This window comes from Lepeophtheirus salmonis, chromosome 7, assembly GCF_016086655.4.
Source record: "Lepeophtheirus salmonis chromosome 7, UVic_Lsal_1.4, whole genome shotgun sequence".
In the NCBI taxonomy this organism is placed as follows: Eukaryota; Metazoa; Arthropoda; class Copepoda; order Siphonostomatoida; family Caligidae; genus Lepeophtheirus; species Lepeophtheirus salmonis.
This window is the reverse complement of record NC_052137.2, coordinates 24,984,887-25,008,119: the sequence shown is the minus strand read 5'-3', so window position 1 is coordinate 25,008,119 and position 23,233 is coordinate 24,984,887. Positions and strand designations below refer to the sequence as shown.

Sequence of the window (23,233 nt, the reverse complement as noted above, 5' to 3'; positions counted from 1 at the left end):
ATCATGACAGCACCAACCAGTATGTAGTTTGCAAAAAATGTTTTCTTTACAAGAATTAGATATTGATTGATACTTTTATTATTTCTGGGTATAGTAAATCATCATGTAATTCTCAAATCCTTTGTTATTTTAGGAAGAGTATATACATTAATGCAACACCATTATTCAATGTTGAATTGCATATCCTTTTTCTTAAATAAAGAAATGTTTTACCTCAATCATGTCAAATAAAATAATGAATTTCTTTAAGACAGAATGTCGAAGTAACTTTTCTTCTTTTCAAATTTCCATTGTTAGACACTATTCAATTTTTTCTAATTTCAAGCAATAATATTTTTTTTTTTTACAACTTTTAGGTATTTCTTTATTGAGTACATGAGTTACAGACATTTATATTATATTTTGTACAATCTAAATACATCGATTATGCTGAAAAAGATCTTTATGTTCAAAAGAAATTATTTAAAGATTTTATATGAAATAAACACAATATAGGTATAATTCAATAACTTAACTGCAAATTGAATTAGATTTTAGCGTATAGTAATTATACTTTTATATTAATATGCATAATTAACAAAATATTACACAACACAGGAAATAATAAACATACATTTTTCTAGCTATATGGTTAAAAATAGCTAAATCCATATAGAATGGATATTTAATAAGAAACAATTGGGTGTTTTTTAAAAGTGATCAATTTCAATTCACAAATATTGAAAATTCTCCAAACTAAAATAAAATAGTACATATGTAAAATTTGATGTTTATCAAATTTAAAATTTAAGCCTCTAAGTTCTACGATTAGAAGAGGATCTGGATCGGTGTTTGTGTCTGTGGTGGTGGTGATGATGATGGGATCGATTTTTTTCATCCTTTGATTGTGTAATGACAAGCTCGGATCCATCTCGATCTCCTTCTCGATGAGAAGAGCTACGAGTGGGGGAGGAAGATATGGTGGGACTTGCAGAGTCCATTATATGATTTCGAAAAGAGTCTGTTTCGAGAGAACCGGATGAGGACCCTTTTCTATAAACGATAAAAATGGAGTGTTAAATGATACGGGCTAAATTATTATTTTTAAACTTGAATAGATACATATAATCAATTTTATGTCATTCTATGAAACAGTGTATGGAATCTTAAATAAGGATGACAACTAGTTTCATTTAGAGTTCTTAACAATTTTTGATTTATATTTTATTTAGAAATTCGTTAAATTAAAATATATTTATAGTTATGTGTATATAAAAAAATCTTTGGTATAATACGCCAAAGAAATGAACTAAATATGTGACTTCATAATAGTTTGAAAAAAGTAAAGTGGGGTCAAATAGGTGTATTTTTATTTATTTTATATAGGAAAAAAAAACACTCAAATTAAAGTTACTGAAACTCAAAAAAATAAAATATTTAGAGCTTCTTATATAAGCTCATTCAATACATTAAATCGTACAATTTCAGGAATTGTAAGAATTTTTTCCAACCTATTTTTTTTTAACGTGGGGGAAAACAGCCTTATTATTTGTAAAGAGATAAACAATTTGCAATTTTAGTAAATATATATATCAGGGGCGTCTGCAAGGGGTGGGCAAGAGATCTAATTTAAATTTTGTATGAACAACTGTGGATTTTTTGAAAAAAATTTCAAGAAATTTAATATTAAATATTTTTTTCAAAAAAAAAATCGAAACAACTTTAGATTTTTGAATTTTTTTCCAAAAAAAATCATATCTGAAATTCAAAATGAGAAAATTTTTTTCTGAACAGCTGTAGATTTTTGAATTTTTTTTACAAAATAATTCATATTTGAAATTTAATATTAGAAATTTTTTTCTGAACTGCTGTAGATTTTTGAAATTTTGTACAAAAATTTAATTTTTTTCAAAAGTGTTCCAAAAACTAACCCTTCCCTCCTCAACCTATAATCCTACGGACGCCCCTGTATATATATATATGTTGTGTGCAAGTTGCGATTGTTTACAATTTGTAACTTTTATATGGAAATTGGACAAGTTGCAATCAAAAAATGGGATGAATCATTTTAAATGAAGGACTTACAGTACTTGTGATGAGAAAAATGCAATAATTGAATATTTATTGGATATATTTAGACAATTTAGTAGTCTAACTTTTGACTTTTTAATACAAATGACTAAAATATTGTATATATATATACTGCGACACATTAAGAAGTTCAAATGCCAACAGATATATTACTCATAATGACCATAAAATTTTATAGATCAAAATGAAATGATAGTATTAATTTTAGTTGGCAATTAGAATCACACAGGCAGGAAGTGGGCTGGAGGGCTTTCTCCAAATATCCAAATTTCAAAAAATTTAATTTTCAAATTTTTTAACAAAACTCAATTTTCTGTAAATATCTATGGATCTTTGAAATTTTTTTCCCAAAAATTAAACTTTTGAATATTTTTTTTTCCCAAAAAAAAATAATTTTTATTTATATAATCCTGCGGACGCCCTTGAGAATGACCAAGGTTGTACTTAAATTGCAACTTTTAAAATTTACTGATACATTTTGCAACTTGTTTAGATATCAAAACTTGCACACAACTTATATATTACGGAAATGTTTCCTATTATATTAATACTACAATTTTTTTCTTGAATTGAAACCTTCTGGATTATTTTTCAATTACAAATTAATATGGCCCAGGTTAAATTGATAGCTAAGACATGTGGCATAATGCTAACCTGAAACATTTGAAAAATTAACTCAATTTCTTAAGGTCAGCATGCGAATGCAAATATACACCCATTAGACCCCACCCCTATGAGAAATATGACAAATATAAACTGGAGCTCAAAGAAAGAACATGGAAGATGATTTCTTTTAAAGTAAATAATTATTTAACGAGTCGATATTTATTATCTTCCAGTGTTTTTTTGAGAATGTCTTTGAAAGAGTCCGTTTCATCACTTAGGCAATCGGATGAACTAGAGAAATGGGGATGAGAGTCACGACTCGAAGAAGAAGTGGATTTTCGACATTGACGACGATGCTGTCCATGAACATGGTGATGATGATGAGTTGGTCTGGATGATGAACGATTCGATTGTGTATGAGGAGTTGAGGATGATTGGGGTGATTCTCCTCTTGAGTGTCGTTTCTCTATTCCTCCATAACTATAATAAGGAAAAAGTATCACTACGGCTCAATTTCTACGACTTTTTGTTTTATATTTTTTTCTCCATCTGTTACTAATAGAAATATACTTTGTAAATCATCTTCATTCTCTCTTGAGCTCCAAGAACAATATTCATTTTAATAGAAATTTATTTATATGTATGTATTTGCAGTGAGTGTATGGGTTCAAAAAAACTATTTACAAATATGAGTTTAGGAAATGAACTCATACATGAAGGATTTTGTATGACTTTATCATTTATGTTGTTTGACTCTGAATGTTCATAAAAAATCGATTTATTGAGATCATTTAAGTAAGATCCATTTTTTCCCCCGTAAATACTAAACATTTTTACAGTTTCAAAAGTGGAAGTTAAGAGAGTTTACCTGCGTATTAAAATGACGATTGTTGTAACAATTGCAGCAACAAACACGAAACCTCCAAATACTGCAAGTGCAATGATTCCACCTAAGACACAAAATAAAAAAAAATGAGGTTAACAAATTTAATTTATATATTTACCCCAGTTAATATTAGCGTTGAGGGATTCTTTATTGACTTTGATTGGATTCAAGAGATTCACATTTGGATTACGACTCGCTATGACATTTGCAGAGTCCGGTATTTCATTTGACATTGGACCAGATAGTGTATTACTTTCCAAGGGACGTGGCTCTACATTTTAAAAAAAAACGTTTATTCCTAGACACTCAAAGAGTATTTATTATTTATTGATCTACCCATTCTTTTTTTGATGGGAGGATACTTCGACATGAATGGAATGGGTCTATCATTAGATGGCATGGGAAGGCGTTCAAGGAAATTATCTTCCTTTCTGGTTACGATTGGAGCCATGATACACCTTGGAACAGTACCTTCCCAGCTTCCATCCTCCCGACAATATAAACTCTTCCCACCGTTTAATTGTAGTCGTGGATTTACACAATAATATGTAGCGACTGTGCCAAATCTATTTTACAAGAAAGTTAAGAAATTAATCATTCAAGCATTTATAGAATTTTATAGATTAAACGCACCTCGTACTATTGGTGCTGAGAGTTACTCCGCCTTGACGAGTTGGAGGTGGTTCTTGACAGTAAACAGGTTCACAGTGTGGAGGAGGTCCGTCCCACCGGCCATCCACATCACAGGTTAGAATTGACCGTCCAGCCAAAATGTATCCCCTTTTGCATTCGTATTTGATTTTGGAGTCAAATACAAAACTTCTATTTTGAAGGGTTATTAAAGAATTTGGGATTTCGGCAGGAGCTCCGCATTGAATAACTGTGAGAGGACAAAATAAATTTGAGAGCCTCAAATGGCATGGATTAATAAATACATACATCTACAAATAGGAGGAAATTCGGAATAAAAACCCGTTGATAGGCATTTTCTTGAGGAGGGACCCACCAATAAGTTTCCTACGTCACAACTATAGTTAATGATGTCACCAATATTGTATCCACTTGAGCTAAGTGAAGAATCTGGTGGTTGCTCTGGCTTACCACATGTTGTTGGACCTATTTAATCATGAAAATATTATTAATAAAAAACAATTAAGGAGATAAAACTGTTCAACTTACTATGTTGGCAAATATAATTGAGCCTAAGAGCACAATTGGTATCTGACCAAAGCCATCCTTTTGTACCATCAAAACGAGCACAGTTCTCAACTCCTCCTGGTAAATTCCAAAAAGAAACAGACACCTGCTTACCATTGATCCATTTCCAATTATTTGAATCTTCTCTATCTCTAACTGCTCCATTCCAATATTGACCATTTGCATCTCCTTTATGTCTGCGCCACAATTCCCACGACAGAAAGCCTTGTAAAGCAGGATTTGACTCATCTACGAGGGATCCTCCTCGTGATTCACAAAAGCTTAAAGCTCTCTAGAATGACAAAAATGATTATGCAGTAGAGGCTTAACTGATTATATTATATTGTATAATATATTTTGAATTAGATTGCAAAATGATACAAAGTACTTTTGAACTGTTTCTGAAAGTCCTGGTGATATAATATACATAATTGCTGTTTTGAATTAGAAGAGGTGGAAAAAAGTAGTGTATATGTACAAAGTTTTGTATTGAAGAATCACCTTAGAGTATTTACATTGTTGTCTGATATGGAATGATAAAAACTATTTGTATAATCCCTAAATATAGTCCAACAACAGCAGACATACACGGGAGACAATACATATTAGATCTCTTGCATATTTTGTAAGTTTGTACACTGACAAAGAAAATAAAGGTCTATAATTTTAATGATAGGTTTATATGAACGGAAAGAGACATTATAAAAAAAAAAAAGCAAGGTGTTTGGAAGAAGAAAAATGAACACCATCCCCAAGGTCAAGCAAGGGGGTGGAAACATTATGTTTTGGGGTATTTATCTGCTATGGAAAAATGCAAATTGACTGCATTGAAAGTAGTATGGAGGGGCACCTGTAGCGTGAAAAATTGGGTGACAACCTCCTTCTCTCAGGCAGAAGAACTAAAAAGTGTTGGGTAATGGATCTTCCAGCACAACAATGGTCCAAAACATTCGGCCAATGTAACAAAAGAGGAGTTCAAGAAGAAGCATTTAATAAAATGGGGTGGCTTAGCCAGTCTGTGCACCTAAATCCCTTAGAAAATCTTATCCATGGACAAACTTACAAAATCAGCAAAGGATCAAATACTTACTTCTTCCTCTTTATGTATGTTGCAATACTCTTGTGTATAATATACAAAATTTATTGTTAGCTAATAGTTGTGATGTATATACCTCAAAGTTTTCTGGTTGTTGATTGTAGAAAATATAGCACTTTCCATTGTATGTAGCAGTTGATCCTGGAGGCTGATCTCGGAATGATGGACAACGTTCGATGGGTAGAGCCTGATCCGTATAGACAAAAGTCTCACAAATAGAAAAAGATACTCCAATTGGACCTTTTCAAAATAATAATATGTATTTAATTGTCCTAACACGGCTTTATTTATCCGCTTACTTTCAAAATGCAGGGAAACAAATGCTCCAGGCATTGGAGGATTGCAAGGCAAAAAAAGCGGTCTTCCCTCTTCGATTTTACCGATAAAACGATTGCAAACAGGATTTATCCCCAAGTCAGGCCTATTATTTCCAACCCGAATAACGATTGTGGCTGGTGTATCATTTTCACAGCATGACTCTCCAAAGTCAACTCGAACTAATTGGACCATGTATGGCTCTAGAAGGTTCACATACCACCAAGGCGATCGCTCGACTTCTGTTTTTGTACATGTTGAGGCATCAAAGAATTTTGAGGTTGAGCCATCAATGGCTTTTTGTGGTACACCTCCATTAGCAACGGAGCTTTGCATTGGAGCCTTCCCAGCCGCGACATTTAAAACTTTAAAAATAAACAAAATTATATCAATTATTATTTTTTTAATATATATACTATAGACATTTTAGCTCCATATTTTAAAGGCATATTTGGGTCAATTATAGGGTTATTATTCAAATTTCGTGGATGAGTTGTTATACTCTAAAGTTTTGACTCTAGTTTACTATCATTATTTGATTGAAGTTACTTATGTTGGCTTCGATATGATCTTTCAAACAAAATCCATCAATTTTGTATGTTGTGACGATCAATTTTGACTACTTTAAGTGCACTTTCCGGCACATCCAAAGGGTTAACAAGAATAATTTCTCTATAGAAATGGTAATTTGCACAACAATACAAATATAATCCAAACTCACTTTTGCAAAAAAAATATCACTCCAGCATGCTTTTGTGTTAACAATCAACTTTCCTATGAGCCAAATGTTTCTTCAGAGGTAAAATAGTATTATTTGATTAGTTAGTACTTTGAAAATTTGATACATCCTATTACATTTGTATATTTTCGATCTTTTAATAATAGAATCATAGTCAAAAGAAATGAAGAAATAGGATGTTATATGCTGCTGACAAGGATACACAATAAATCAAGGAATATTATATGAAAATGGTTATGAGCATAAGTAATATACCAATCTTGGATTCAAAAGGAATTCAGAGGGGGAAAAATGGGAGGACTCAAATGATTATATTAGGTGGAGTAAATTGGAATTCAATATTTTCAATGGATGTTATATTTTTTTCCAGGAATGTTTATTCCTCTTGTGAAGATGACAATAATCAGGGATGTAAATCCAGTGAATTTTTTAGCTGGCCTGTTTTTTCGGAATTGGTACAATGTGAATATTAAAAAAGAAACCGAAAATCAACATGGTAACCCTGTCAATTTGGAGAGAAAGAATAATGATCATTGCGTTTCACTAACCCAGCTACAATCAGCAGTTGGGACCAGGGAGGAAGGAGAGAAGGAAATAAACAAGGGCATTTGCTAGAATTACTCGTATATCGATGCCCAATTCTACCCTAAGTCCAATAAGGACTTACAATTATAACTCTGCCACAAATCCTCAGGGTGCCCCTGAGGATTTGTGGCTCCTTCATTTATGAGGACACACGAATGTGCAATCAGATTTTGATTATAAGGGAATCTATTTAGGATAGGATATTCACTACACAGGAATTAAATAAAAAAGAGAAAGGCTAAGAAAAAGAAAACTTATTCTTCAGATTACCAATTCCAAAAAAAAAATAAGAGACCAAATAAAAAAATTACAGGATCTACATCACTGTCTATACATATAACAAAAGGCTTCAATAAAAACATGTGCTTTTCAATGTTATAGTTTTAGTCAAAATCAATTTTCCTTCTAAATCAATGTCAATGGCCACAATTTTAAATTGAGGATTATATGAAATCCATTTATTTGACTTTTTCCTTGTAAAAAAATGTGAATTAACAGTATTTGCATTTCTTCACTCTTTAAATGACATTGTTTGTGCACAAATATTTTGAAGAGCTTTTATCAACTTCTCCAATTTTTGAAAACAGGGTTTCGACAAAGGGATTTATTGGTACCAAAATAATTGAGCTTGAAGATGTGGGTTTTAGAGGCTTCCCATTACATTATTTTTTTATATAATTGATTTATCTTGTGAAGATGAAAGAAGTCCAATTCACTCTATAATACGGAGAAGATAATCCCTCTTCTTTTTATAAAGACTAACTATTTCATAGGTATTGACGATTATTAAAAATAATTATTCTTAGAAAAAATTTGAAATATTAGTTTTTCCGTCACAATATATGGCGGAAAATACAAAATTTGATTTCTGGAATATAAATTTTTTACCATTAGATCAAAACTTGAGCCATTTGTTCTTATAGGTTCAAAATACCCGTCAAGTGTATCCATGAATCAAATATCTGAACATAATTTTTAATAATGGATAATATATTTATAACATTTATAAAATAAAAGGTGTAGTAAAAAGAAATTCAATATTTTCAATGGATTTTCTTCTATTAATGTGTATCCTCTTTGCAATCAAAAGAGTGCTTAGGTTACTCTCAGACTCTGAAGAAAAACTGTCAGATATGTCTTACTTTCTCATTGCTGGTGACTGCTCAAACAATACTGGGTACAACAATCTCACAACTGGGTGAGAAAATTTTTTAGTGCAAAACTTATCTTTTTAACTCCATCCACCGTAAACCCATGGCACTTATACAATGTCGATACACATTACTCAAGCCATCTGTTGTCAAAATAAGAAATTTATTTTACTAAACCCTTTACATATACCGACATTCACTCAAAATGTTATAACCTTATTATTGGGGATAAATAAGGACCATTTCGTTTATTTTTCGGACACATATGCACTGGAGTTGTAGAAAATATGAAATACAATTATGCTTTTAAAAAAAGAAAATGAAAAGTGACATAGGAACAATTTATTTATCGAAGCTCTTATTCTTCTTTTTTTGTTATAGAGGTGAGAATATCTAAGGATAAAGTGTAGCCAAGAGGGTGTGTCCACTCATGAATAACTAAGGTTATTAACGCTTGTTAATATAATTTGTCAGTTATACGATTTTGGAGGAAGAAAATGTATTATTGTTACAGAGGGGAGAACCTTTTACAATTACATACATTTGTATTATCAAAAGGAAAATAGGTATTGGGAAATTTAAAAACAATTTACACAAAATGTAGGGGAGAATACTTCTTTCCGATGGGGGTGTTAAGACTCTGAGAATCGTTTAAACCATTTTTCACTCTCTAATCTTACAGCTGTTAGGTCTCTCTATATTTTGTTCATTCTTGTGAATGACGATGAGATATACGGAAGATTTTTTGTGAGGAGTTTTAAGGATAAATCCATTTTGGGCTCAGAGTAGAAGTGAGGATTGACATCACAGTCCTTCTTGTCTATCTCCTCCCTAGATATTACAGAGTGCAACTTGTGTTTATTTCCTTTCTCTCATAGCCTCTAAGCAGTTAAGCTTCTCTTCGCCTACCTTCAAATGTTCGAGGTTAGTATGTCATTTCCCCTTTTTTATAATAGGATACCGCCGGTAGGTCATATTTACTACAATTCTATCGCCCCTTTTACTATATCAAGAATAACTAAAAACATATTTACCACAAAAAGGAATTCCTTGAGGTATCCATGTTCCATTTTCTCCACAGAGCCTCCTTGTGGGGCCAAGTAGCTCAAAGCCCCTATCACAAGTGTATTTAGCAACGGTTCCTTTTCGTACTGCTTTTGTATTAAACTTGACTGTGCTATGAGCGGGTGCTCCGGGGAATCCACACATAGATGCCACTGAAAGACGTATAAGATATATTAGTAAAACATGAAAGTAAATAAATAATAGAACTTGTGTGACGTCGCTCTACAAATTGCAAAAATAAAGAAAACTACATATTACATAGAATATACAACAGACAAAAAAAATGTACTCAATGTGATTAATAGAAACGAGAGAGATATAGCCCTAAAATAAATCAAATTAATAATATTATTTGATTGAAAAGATAACTTTTCCCTCTTTTGACAATCATTTGTAGAATTGAAACGGACATTTAGTAAATTAGAATGTATTCCTCGTCCTATTTATTAAATAAAGATATATGTATTAACAATATGAAAACAAAGTTCTTTAATATAGAATAAATTGTGTACAATAAAAATAAAATTTAATCTGATAAGTTTATAAGTTAGACATTAAGAGACATCATTTTTATTTATACTTGTATGATTTACCAAGTAATATATATTAAAATCTGAACACTTTTGATTCTAAAATTCAACTAAATATAATTTCTTAACTTACAAAAGAATTTCAACAAAATTAATGCTATAAATTGATGTGTGTTTGAGCTCTCTTAATCACAAATGCCCCAATGCTGGCTGACAGTGATTTTGAGCGGCTCTGTGTTTGGATGACAGACACTGCAGGGGTAATTAGGGCTCAAAATAGGGAGGCCTTTATTGGTAGATTTCCTCATTATATTTTCTTTAAAGTTGGCTGTTTATTTTTATTTACAAATAGTTTTTGTCAAGTAATTTTATATATAACTTGTGTTTATAGGTTGCATTAAAATAGAAAATATAGTATTTAATAGTAATTTAAAAACGCTGAATATATTAGTAATTAATTCAAATTGTCTGCCGCTCTCGTAGGAGACAAGTCGTAGGAAAGTAATAATTATGGAATTTCTTTTGAAGATATTTACTTTTTAAATTAATAGTTGTTTTAAGTTCTTGTGCTATTTTCTCGACATGTGCGTCAGCAAGACAGCTCAGTTAATTAATCATTTATTTTTTTCATTCCAGCTTCATTCATAATTGAATTAGTTAGTGTTCCGATTTCAATGAATCACCCTGTATACCCGTACTATAGCAGTATTTTATCGGTGGGGATGGGAAAATTACCATAAATCTTTTTTTTTTTTTTAAATTGAAACGTGACTTTTAGCTTGGGAATGTATCCTTTTCCCAAGGCAGGATGTCACTTTTGTGATGCTATCTGTGACGTCACTAGATCATTTTTTGTCAATTTCAAACTTTTTTTCTTTTTGATGGATTCACCTTTTATATTCTATTAAAAGAGTGAATTCATGGAGTTTGGACCATTAGTTATGCAGTCATTTTCAAGAATACTCGACGCCCAGGACCGACAAAAATAGTTTTGCTCTCCAAATATAGATAACGTGATCTTCATTTCGTTATTTTGTTGGAAAGCTTAATTCCTCAGAGCGTTACCTGACAAAAAAATAAATCTGCAGTGTATTTTTTATCACCTGTCGATGTTTTTGCTCTTTTACCTAATCAGTGTTTGAATGTTAATTGGTTGAATTTAAATTATCTAAATTGTGTTATTCTTTTTTATAATTTTGAATTGTTATTTTATCATAATAAATGATGAAAGAATACATGTTTTTTTAATATAAAATTATGAAATCATTTTAGCTTCCCTTATTTTACATGCTTTAATCAACCCTATCAAAACGGGATTACAAACTTATTCCTCATATCCATTATATGTATATGATATATAGAATTAGTTTGTCCTTATAATTCAATTTTTTAATTAAATAAAAAAGGTCATATCTAATTCAAAATTTCACATCATTTTAAATATTTGCCAATTTTTTATTTTGTTCGTATATATTTAATGACAATAAAAAATGTACAAATTGAAGCGTAAAGTATATGTATGTATTTGTATATAACAGATTTTAACACTAAATGCATATTTTTTGCAAATATTTCCACGTGATAAGGAACACAATTATTGTACAATAGCTACTTGATTTTATATAACAAAATACTGTACTCTTTTTTCTACTTATGCAGTCTGTTAACACAAGAGCAAGCCAGAATGCTTTTTCTCAAAACTCAACGTGGATTCGTATTTCTTGACTAATTATCGTGAATTTCTATTTTCAAATTATTCTAATTAACCCTTTAGGTGTGTCATAAATTGCAATTTGAACCATCTTGGGCCCCACATTATTATCGTGAATCAATTAAAGATTCTAAACTATTGCTAAAATACTTGGATATCACATCATATTAAGGACTAATTTGAATAAAAACCCTATAACTCACTCAAATATGTCTATAAAACATTGGACTGTATGTACAGCGTGCAGCCATTGTTTAACAACAAACTTTGAGTACATGAGTATTGTTTGGTGGTCTGGTAGATAACCAGAAGAAGTGTTTGGCGTCAGTTAAAAAAATGGCATTCATCAGCAAAGTATTTTTTGTAATAACGTAGGAAAGGCAGAGTGATCTTGTTGCAATCCACAACGGACGAGGCAATGTTGAGATAGCAAACTTCTTACACCTTTTATAGGTTATTTATACAGATAGTCATTAACGAACTGCATGAGTCTGGAGGTGGTAACAAGACGTTGATATGTTTGTGCAAAAAAAAAATTATTGACTGAGTTATACCCAGTGCTTCGTCTCCAAGCTCACTTGACTTCAACCCCATGGACTTCTTTCTATAGAGTGAAAATGAACGACACACCAACAGATCTTCCTGCAACAGAAAATCTTATTTGATGTACTATATCTGGGAGTGGTTCTGGAATCTGTCTCATAAGAGACTCTCATCTAGACTTGCTCCCATTTCCAATGTCTAGCCAAGGCCATTATTGACGCCAATTGCGATTATAGTTGAATAATATTTTTATTTGAAATTAGTTTTTATTAAAGTTGGATGATTATTTTAAAAGAAAATATATATATGAAGTAAAAAAAATAGGTGTTGATATTTTCCTTTTCTTGATCTTTGTTCAAGATTGTCTTTCAAAAATTATATTCAATTGATTGGAACATTTTTGTTATACATTCCTATTTTTTTTTTAATATTTATAATACATTATCGTACATAGTTGTTTGTCTGGCATAAATATGTTTTTGTTTTTTGTAGGCAAACTAAATATAAAAATTATAAAAGTTATTGTATGTCTTTATTTTCATTTAACATATTATTATTTTATCAAAGAAATGAAAAGATTTGATGTTGTAATTTTATTAAAGTAAGTCGTTCTTTCCAGTTCATAAATTTCGTTAGATATTCTATTAAAGATATCTTTGTTCTATATGCTTTACTACATAAAATATTTAATGCAGACGAGCCAATGGTTCCTTTATGTATATTTTTTGTGCATCATTCAATTTTTTAAGGCCTTTTATAAATGCTTTTGAAATATTGAGTTAATATATTTTACTCCTCTCTATTCTGCCAAAAAGAAGTAATTAAATATATATAATTTATGTCATTATAAATTAAATTTATCTTTAAAATGAATAGGAAAAGATCAATTTATTATTGTCAGATTAAATCAACCGTTTATTATCTTGAACAAAAACTCATATAGTTCAAAAAATTGGTTTGAAAGGGATTATGATACACAAACAGTCAAAAGAAGATATTCAGGGGTGTTTACATGGGGTTGGCTGTAGGGACTTTAGACCCCCCCCAATTAAAAACTTTTAGAAAAGAAATATTGGAACTGATTTTTTTCAATGTGCAACCCTAATGGGCAAAAAATAGTCAATTTGGACAAAAATTATATCCACAGGGGGTGTCAAGCCTTTTGCTGCCGCCTGGGTCCCATCTCTTCTACTAAGGATGGCTACATTAATGATTAAGAGAGCTCAGACACTCATTTATTTATAGTATTAATTTGGTTGAAATTATTTCTTAGTTAATAAATTATATCTTGTTGAAGTTTAAAATTCAAAGTGTTCAGATTTTAATGGACCACTTGGTAGGACTCACATTGTGTTGACATTTTCTTATTTATATGCATATGGTACATACAAATGTTCCTCATTTACCGGGGGGAATTGTATTTGAGCAGGATTCCACACATAAAACAAATTGTTATCTTTGTCACCAATCGTCTTCGTAACCCGATCAAACTCGTTACAAAAAAAGTTAAATAGTAAGTGATGAACAAGATAACTTTTGGTGGATTATATATATAATTGAGTTAAACTTATATTAGGAAATAATTAAATGAGGGATTTTCAGAGGATGCCACGTAAGTTTAAAATGGGATTCCGAGAGATACGAGTATACATATATATGCAGTGACGCTTACTTGGATAAATTTGGGCATGTTAAAAAAAAGAAACTGAAAAACAGAATAGCAACCCTGACCATTTGAAGAATGTTTTATATGAAAGCAGGTCGTTTCATTAGTTCATCCACAAGCAGCTATGACAAGGGAGGGGGAGAAATAAACAAGAAAATAGACGAGAACCGCTCGGATATCGATCTGAATCCAACACGGACTTACAATTATAAGTCTGCAAGAAATCTGTAAGGTTTGTCCGTCTTTATGTGCAACACACAAATGGTTTTGAATATAATTATATGTAGTAGACAACAATTTCTCAAGAATTAAATAATAACGACAACAGCTTAGGATAAGAAAATTGACTCTCCAGTTTGCCAAACTTGGTGAGCTCAAAAATACACCCGATTTTCATCACTATACGAGTATATGTATTGAACTTGTTTGAGCTACAAATTTATAAAGTAGTAGTTATTAAATAAACAACAGCACAAAAGTTATTAATTGAATAATCAATACAAAAATCCTATGTTACCCCTTAATTATAAATTATATAAATAGTTTTTTAATTTTTATTATTTTTAGACTTATTTGAGAGTAATGATAATGCTTTTGAGGATGAACTAATGAAAAAACACATACAGGTCTATATTGAATATAAAATCCCTTAATTCCAAAAAAACTATAGTTAAGTTGAAAAAATTATCCTTTTTTAGTTGACAAATATTTTATTGATTTTTAGAGGTTGATCTGTATTTTGTTTTAATTATAATTAGTATAAGCAGTCCATAATTATGTGTTCAAAGAATATGTACATTATATGTCAACATCTTTAAACAATAACATAAATTTGATTGAACATATTGAGGTCCTAAAATACTCCAATTTAAATATACCATGACAATATAGTAACTTGATAATATACCTGCTAATATGATTAACTTCTAACTAAATGTAAATTTTAATTATACTCTCACAAAATAATACCAATTAAAGTCCACGAAAACATTTATCTCATATAAAAAATAACTAATAAATTATTGGTGATTGGCGTCTAAATTTCTATTATGAAATGGTATTTAATCAAGTTTTTTATTTTATATATTATTTAAAACATAGGTAAAAGATCGAAATTTGCATACACATACCAACAACAAAAAATCTCTAATTTACTAACAAACTAATATAACAACTTCTTTTTCCTTGGAAATGTGCAAGAAAGATTTAAATCAAACACTATTTAATTACAACATACAAAAAATTATACAACAACGACACACTTGAAAAAACATAAAAAAAAAAATTTTTTTTTTTTTCAATGCAAAAAGCTTAGAAATACAAACATATATACAAAGCGGAAACAAAAAGAAATTTATATAGAATAAACTAGGGATCAAAGCTATTTCATCATTTTCAAAGTTTGTAAATTAATAACTAGTAGAAATGATTAAATCAATTTGGAAATAGCAATTCTTTTAAATTGAGAACAGCATGCCTCGCTGTAATAAATGACGCTCTTAATAGTAATAATTCATCTGTAACCGTCCATGAAAGTTCTTATGAAATCCATGTCATTAAATATATTTCTATAATTATCAAAGTTTTCTGAAATTTCAAAGAGAACATGTCACAATAAGTTCTGTTACTTCCCTCTGATGGTCATCCTGCGATAAAGGCGCCTTATATGCGGTTATAAAATATACATATAAACGCTTATAGAGGGCATAATACCTAAAAATCGTTATTTCATTATATCAACATTGTTAATATATGACATTTTAGGACCCTAAATAGCCAAGTTTCATATGATTATGTTACATTAAAATGTATTTAAAATATGTTATTACATTGATATCCAATTTGAGTGTCATAGAGTAGACAATGAGTTAACGATTACCTACAATCAAAATAATATGATACTTTTATCACATTAACCTACCTTTTCCTGCGTAATAGTACAAAAGAAAAATTAACTCTACAATAATAGTCATTTTTAGAGGGTTTTTTTGGGGTTTTTTTTTGTAGATATTACTTTGATTTAATTATAATATTACTGTTTATCATTGTCATCAAGTAGTATTCAAGAATGTTTGGTATTTTTATTTTTAAAGCCATTTGATAAATTTCCTCAAGATTGATTGAAATTTGTTCATTTCATGCTCTATAAATACCAACTATGAGACTATTTCTTTTTCATTCCCTGATATTAGTGAGCCATCAATATAAAAGCAAGCTAGAATGATTTTTTTAAAACATTATAGCTTACATATTAGGTTAAGTAAAAACATCTGGGAGTTTTTCGCTATATGTCTTTTGTGATTTATATCTCACAATTCATAAATTGCATCAAAAAAGCCTATGTGCACTTAAAAAAAGTTTATATAGAGTTTAGTGAAGACAATTCCGTGTTACAGCGTTCCATAATGGAAGGAAAAAAAGAGAAAATTCGAAACCTTCTTCCGTACCACTACGGCCAAAGCAAAAAAAAAAATATTGTACTGTTGATGGACCTAATACAGTATCGAATGCAACAGCAAAGCGGAGATTTCCGTTCTGGTAATATGGACGTCAAAAATGTCTATAAAGTAATGGAAATCGTCGAGTTGGACGGGCATTTGAGCACTTATTCCATTGCCGAAGAACAGAAAATTACCCAGAAAACCGTTTGGGAGTATCTAAGTCGGAAAATTAAAACTATGTTCATTTTTTTGCCAAAATAAAGCAAAAAAAACGCACATAACTTTTTATTTCACCTATTATATACATTTTTTATTTACAAATTATTCTGATTGATCCATTGGAGATATCCCAAATTACACTTAAATTCGCAAAAACTAATCATCACAATAAAAATTGAACGGTCATATCAAGGGGCAAATTAAATTTCATAAATCAAATGAAATATATTAAATATATGTAATTAACATTCTTGAGTATCTCAATTAATTCCAGCTATTTTAATACAATGCTTATGATTTATTCAAATGCAATGTATATTAAATACTGTTAAGATGGGTATTCTGTTAATTTCCAACATTTTCTATTTTCCTTATATCACTAATAGATCAAAATAGTGACGGTTAGCTTGACAATGTATCTTTTTTTTTTAATCATTTTTTAATTGTGTATTTTTTCGTTTAGATTTTTTATTTCCTTTTAATGAATTTGTTTGGTCTGTATATCTACAGTAGATATTGTTCTGCTTCGGTGCTTTAAAATAATAATTTTTTTATGACACATAAAATATGTCATTGCTCTAGACTTTATTGATATTATCCTTTGTTATCTATATTCAAGATTGCCTTTATGATAATTCACCACAATTTCTATTTTCATTATATCACTAACAGAAAGTGTTGGATCCGAATAAAAAATCTAAAAAGTCTGCAGTCTTATCAGTCCGATTCTAATAAAAGTTGTCAGTCCAAACACCCGTCCTAATTAGTCTTCCATGGTAACTAAAACAGCTGAAATGACGTAGTTACTGAGTATTTACTTTCAGATGTTTAACATTAGATCTTTTAAGAGACAAGATAGCTAAGTTTAATGTGGAAAGTGTGTGGCTAGAACTTATTAGTATACTTTCTATCTGTCATTTAATATTTTCTTCGTTTTTACACCAGTTAGTCCATTTAAATTTGAACACTTACTAATTCAATAATTAATTAAGGTTGAGTGATTGAAAATAATTAATATTTTGATTTATTAAAGCATAAATAGTTAGTTACGAAAATACTTGAGATCTCTAGCTTAAGTACAAGTCGAGAAAAGGACACTTGAACATGATCGACGATTTTCCATTTGCGCACTCTAAGCCGCTCAGCGTTTCTAGGACACCGTCTACACCATAGCCAAGTCCAAAACACCATGAGGACCCATACCAAAGAACTCGGAGTTTCACATCAGACTGTCCAAAGAGCTATTAAAAATAGCTTTGTGTGGGTAGAGAGGCCACTTTTGACACAAACAATGAAATAAATACATCTCTTCTGTTGCAAAACTTTTTTGAATTAGTCTTTTGAGATGTTTTGAACTCTTCTTTGACACTTTTGGGTCCCCAACAGCCATGACAACATCCCCCTCAACTATACCTTTTGGGGTACATATCGAGGAGAAGGCCTGCAGTGTCCTTAATCCTAACACCGTGGCTCTCAAAGCCACTACATCTGTTGGGGATACAAAGCATTCCGCATCCACCTTGAACCCATCACTGCCGCTAAGGGTGGATATATTAATGATGAAGAGAGCTCAGACTCCTAACTATGAGTGAAGATTAGCTATAAAGATACCTACGACCGTTGGACTCAAGGGCACAGTTATCGGTCCTTTGGACCTTTTAATGGTAAAAAAGATAGGACCTATAAAAAAGACTGCAATGGGGGGGGGGGAGAGACTGATTAGGACTAATCCAACACTACAAATAGATCAAAATAGTGATGGATTCAAACCGGATTTGAGCCTCTCTAATATTTACCTACCGTTCATTACAAAAGCTATAAATTTGATGCTTTATTACTTTATTTATTTCAAAGTTTTACAACTTTCTTTAAAATATAATTTTGTTATTTTTTTATAGTGCTACAAAACTAACGGAATTTCGAAAATTGACGAGTTTTTTTGTTTTTTTCATAGACAAATAGTCGGCACAATATTGAACATACATAAATTAGAACCATTCTAACTTACACCCTTTTAAAGTTTGTACATGTTATGACGTATTTTTTTCTATAGATTATACTCACAATGCAGAACAGAAAGAAAGTTCTCCTCTTTTCAACACTCTCACTTTTTATTTTTTGATGTAACGAAAATAATTAAGTATGAATCTGCCTTGAAGTAATAAGGAAGAAAAAAAAGTTTCCAATTTATTAATGATAAAAAAAAAGACACAATTAAATAGTTCATAATTTACAGTATGTTCTTCAAAAAATAGGGAAAGTGAAAATATTCTTTTTTTTAAAGAATCTTGTTGCATGATGACGTTGAATTTATGGCTGTATGTATTCTTATATCAAAGGATTTCTTTAAAATATAATCAAAAGAGAAATCGCTAATACAATTTACATGAACTAGAAGAAAAATACACTTTTATAAGAGTTCTTTTTTTGTTTTTTACAGAGTATCTAACGTCACTTTTGTTTTGTCTCCCACATTTCCAAAAAACAAAAATAATAATTCACGCTAAAATGATTATTATCAATATAATATGATATGGGAAAACAATAGAAAATACTCATTGGGACATTCCTAAGAATTGAAAGGAAAAAATTGTTTAGTGTGACACACACGAACTTTTGTTTTTAGAAAATATTTAATACTCCTTTAATTACTTTTTTTGATGGATTCCCATAATGATTTCTTTTGTTATTTTCAGAGTGTATTCACCTTATATATTATATATATAATAACTCTAAAAAGGAAGCTAATTATTTAATCAATCTTCCAATTTCCTTCAGCAATATAGTCTATACAACATGACCAAAATAAATAAAAAATCCGCAAGGTGGCATGACGGTATGTAGTTTGGAGGTGCAACGTAAGTTAATTAAAATCGCTATTTCCTTTTAATTGACTGTTCTTCACCCAAATACAATTATGAATTCGTATTTAGAGATAATAAATATATTAAATAAATTATCTTTGTGGTACTTGTATTATTTTGCCGCAAGGTGGCGCCACTCTATATCGTTTTGTAAACAAACTAATATCAATAAACAACGCTCAGGCCTCATTACGTATCCATAAACATGGAACATACATAAGTGATTAGTGTTGAGACTCGGTCGAAGACTGATCTTTTACCCTTTCAGTCTGTCTAAACAGTGATCTCAGACTTTAGATTCATATTTAATCTTCTGTAAATAGTGGATTATTTTTTAAGGCCTCGATATATATGCAGATTTTTTTTGGATCTCAATTTATGGATTAAGTTTCTGCCGTATCCGGATTCATAAGTTGTACAAATGGGATATATACAACAGATTTAACTTCATATGACGTAATTGTAGGTCGATGTTTACAAATTTGAAACTCACCGTATTTAATCATCCATTCATATATAGAATTGCTCCGGACCGAATTTTAAATGAAGCCAATCTAGACCTATTTTTTTTATTTGCAACCGGTACAGACGGAACTTCTTTAAATGGCCAAAAAAATTAGTTACACTAAGAACCATAACAGTCTCAGACTGATCTATTATTTTTTACCCAATAGCGATTTGTAAAGCCAAAAATCAACATGGTAACCCTAATAATGTTTTGGAGGAAAGAAACTTCGCTCCCATAACGTTTAATTAGATCAGCAACAATCAGCTTTGACCAGGCAAAGGGGGAAGGAAATAAACAAGGACATTGGCAAGAATGTATCCGATGTCGATCCCCAATTTTACTCGGAGTCCAACAAGGACTTACAATTGATACTCCGCAACAAATCCCCAAGGTCATCTGTCTTTTATGAGCGCACACTAATGTTCAATCAGGTTTTAAATATATCTATCAAGTTTCCATAGAGTAGAAACATCCGAATTTGAAATGAGACCAATCCAAGCCAAATTTTTCTGTCTGACCGATCTAGATCTGTTCTCTTCAACCACTTCAGGGTAAATTTCTTCAAAGAACCGAATAAGTTCGGACCAATAAGAAGCTAATCGGTCGTGGACCAGTCTAGCATCTTCAGACTCAAACCCAATAGTAATTTGTTCTTATTTTTTTGAGAAAAACAACTAATTCATTTTTTTTATATATAGATATATTGGTTTTTATACAAATACCCAAAAATATTATTTGTTTATCTATTCAATTACGCATTCTACCCATTCATATATATAAGTAATATACCAACATTCAATGGGCAGTTGAGTACATGGACTATACTCATTAACATTTACATATATGAACATTTTATCAAATAAGTTTGGTCGAATTTGAGCATTGAAGGAAATTCCCTGGAATATTTGAGATACATGGTGAGTTAAGATAGACTGCAACTTTTTTTAACTTGCCGGTTTGAAGAAAACTGGGTGCATAATTCAAAAAAAGGATATTTTAAATCTTTGGAATTTTAACAAGTTTAACTATGGAATTTTGGGGAACTACGTTATCTAAACTTTGTACAGATTTTTGGCACATGTGTCACCATTTCTAATATTCAATGTAGCCTCCAAATACCTTGATAATGGCCCGTATGGAAGCTCTGATAGGTGGTAATAATGTAATTGTGGCTCATAGAGTTCCAATACTATCATAAGGAATAGACGAATAGGTGGGCATCTGGCCAGTATAGTGGTCAAATTTTAAACAATATTGGTACCTGGGGATCGTTTTATAAGAAGTTTAGCATCCAGTCCTTTAAAACATTGGTTTAACTTAGAAAATTTAGAGTAAAGTTAAAAAGACTGGAAAATAAACAAATCTAATCTCTTCAGGAAACATAATTTAATTAATTCAATCTAAAAAACATGAGAATTAGTATCTAAATTTGTACGGTTTAGTGCCCCTTTCCTTCCCTACAAAATTAAATTATTGCACCTGATTTTGAGCAATGATTTATTTACTTTAAAGAATAAAATAATTCATCAAAATAAACTATGCGTGTTGTATTGAACGTTGTTAATTATCAATAAATAATTTATCTACTGGAACTGAAGGAGTGAATCCCTCATCAACCAAGAGTTGATAGATCGCTCTTAGGACTGTTGTCTCAATGGGTCTTCCCCCCCCCCCTCCGTCATTTTTTTATCAGTACGATCTTTTTCACTCTATACTAGAATTGAAGAATGTAAAAAAGAAAAACATAATAAGTGATAGCTAAAATGTATATAATAATAATTTTTAGCCACACACCTCCTACTATAAACTTGTCCTTTTGACAGAGGTAATGATAAAACTTCAAGAGGTGAAATGACGTAGTTAGTAAATACCTCATTTCAGTTGTTGAAGTTACCATAAAAGTCCAGGAGGGCCCGTCTTAGGACTGATAAGTATTAGGACGGGACTTATAGCACTGTAGTGTTTTACACTGATCCAACATTAACTAAAGGTTTATATTAGAAATTGATTTTTTTTTAATTTTGATACCATAGACTCATTTAAATGTATCTAAATATTCATACACTCAATATATATTCTTACCTGAAATGACATATTGAAGCGTGAAGAGAAGAAGTATATATGAGGAATTATAGGATATCTTTGGTATACGGATCATTGTGTTGATAAATGTCTAAATAATCTTATTTTTCTACTAATTACAAATGAATTAAAAATTATGATTTTCTCTTAGAACGTATCAAAACTTTTCTGTCACCATATCATGGATATTATATATTTTCACTGGTTCACTAAAAGAGGATTTAAACCAACTGAAATTATATTTCAAGTTTTTCAAGTGAAAACATATTTGTCTGATTTACAAGGGATTCGCTAGCCCGCAAAATCTACAGGGATTTTCAAAACTACGTTGATGCAGGACAGTGATTGTTATTTAGGAATGAAAACAAGAGTGATCGCTCTGCTGGAAGGGATGGTTGTACCATCGTTGACGAGCGTGTTACAAGTATAAAAGAAATTATTTTTCTTCTTTTTTTTTAAAGAAAATTCAACAGATGGTTGTTTCGTATTTACTGTAAAAAAAAAAAACTATTTCTAATTATAGAGAATAATTCTCCATGTCTAACTGGCTATTTTTACATTTCTATAAAATAAATTTTTACTGTCCTTAACTTGGGATAGAAATAGCTAGGATTGTAAATCGTAAGCATTTTCGTTATGTACAAAAAAGTAAGCAAAAATGAAAATGGTCGTCCTTACCATTTTAAAAATAGTTGAAAGCAATCTCAACTCCTTAGGCCTGTATGAGCTAGGTAAATCATCTACTTACACCATCTGAGAAATGGTTGATGTATAGAGTTGTGACAGGAAGACTGGAGGTATCAAGATACCAATCAAATAATCGTAATTATTATTTCTGCAGTTCAGAATGCTTCATACATTCGGTGGGAGTGTTCCGTTTTAAAACCTGTTTACTTTTATCTTGGAGAGTTGGATAAGGAACCATTCGGAGACTCAGTGAACAGAAAGGTCTTTTTCAA

General features: G+C 30.6%; 1 protein-coding gene across 2 annotated transcripts; it reads right to left on the bottom strand.

Annotated features, from left to right (window-relative positions):
• Nucleotides 1-333: 333 nt before the first annotated feature.
• Nucleotides 334-22,599, bottom strand: LOC121121783 (CUB and sushi domain-containing protein 3). Of its 2 annotated transcripts, none has more exons than XM_040716759.2 (11): nucleotides 22,275-22,599; nucleotides 9,680-9,862; nucleotides 6,155-6,535; nucleotides 5,932-6,095; nucleotides 4,742-5,051; nucleotides 4,502-4,678; nucleotides 4,196-4,442; nucleotides 3,899-4,128; nucleotides 3,681-3,833; nucleotides 3,545-3,626; nucleotides 334-1,032 (listed from the first exon to the last, which is right to left on the bottom strand). In XM_040716759.2, the coding sequence occupies exons 1-11, from the start codon at nucleotides 22,348-22,350 to the stop codon at nucleotides 795-797; spliced, it is 2,241 nt and encodes a 746-aa protein (XP_040572693.1). In that variant the 5' UTR covers nucleotides 22,351-22,599; the 3' UTR covers nucleotides 334-794. The 2 variants fall into 2 exon arrangements, with proteins under 2 accessions (XP_040572693.1, XP_040572692.1); XM_040716758.2 differs by lacking the exon at nucleotides 334-1,032 and adding an exon at nucleotides 1,172-3,156.
• Nucleotides 22,600-23,233: the final 634 nt, after the last annotated feature.

Bases quoted from the DNA above. Each gene is read 5' to 3' on its own strand.
- LOC121121783 (XM_040716758.2), bottom strand. From the start codon at position 22,350: ATGATCCGTATACCAAAGATATCCTATAATTCCTCATATATACTTCTT. The intron at 4,679-4,741 runs GTAAGTTGAACA...ATGATTAAATAG, and splicing joins CAATTATATTTGCCAACATA to GTCCAACAACATGTGGTAAG. The intron at 3,157-3,544 runs GTAAACTCTCTT...TCCTTATTATAG, and splicing joins ATCGTCATTTTAATACGCAG to TTATGGAGGAATAGAGAAAC.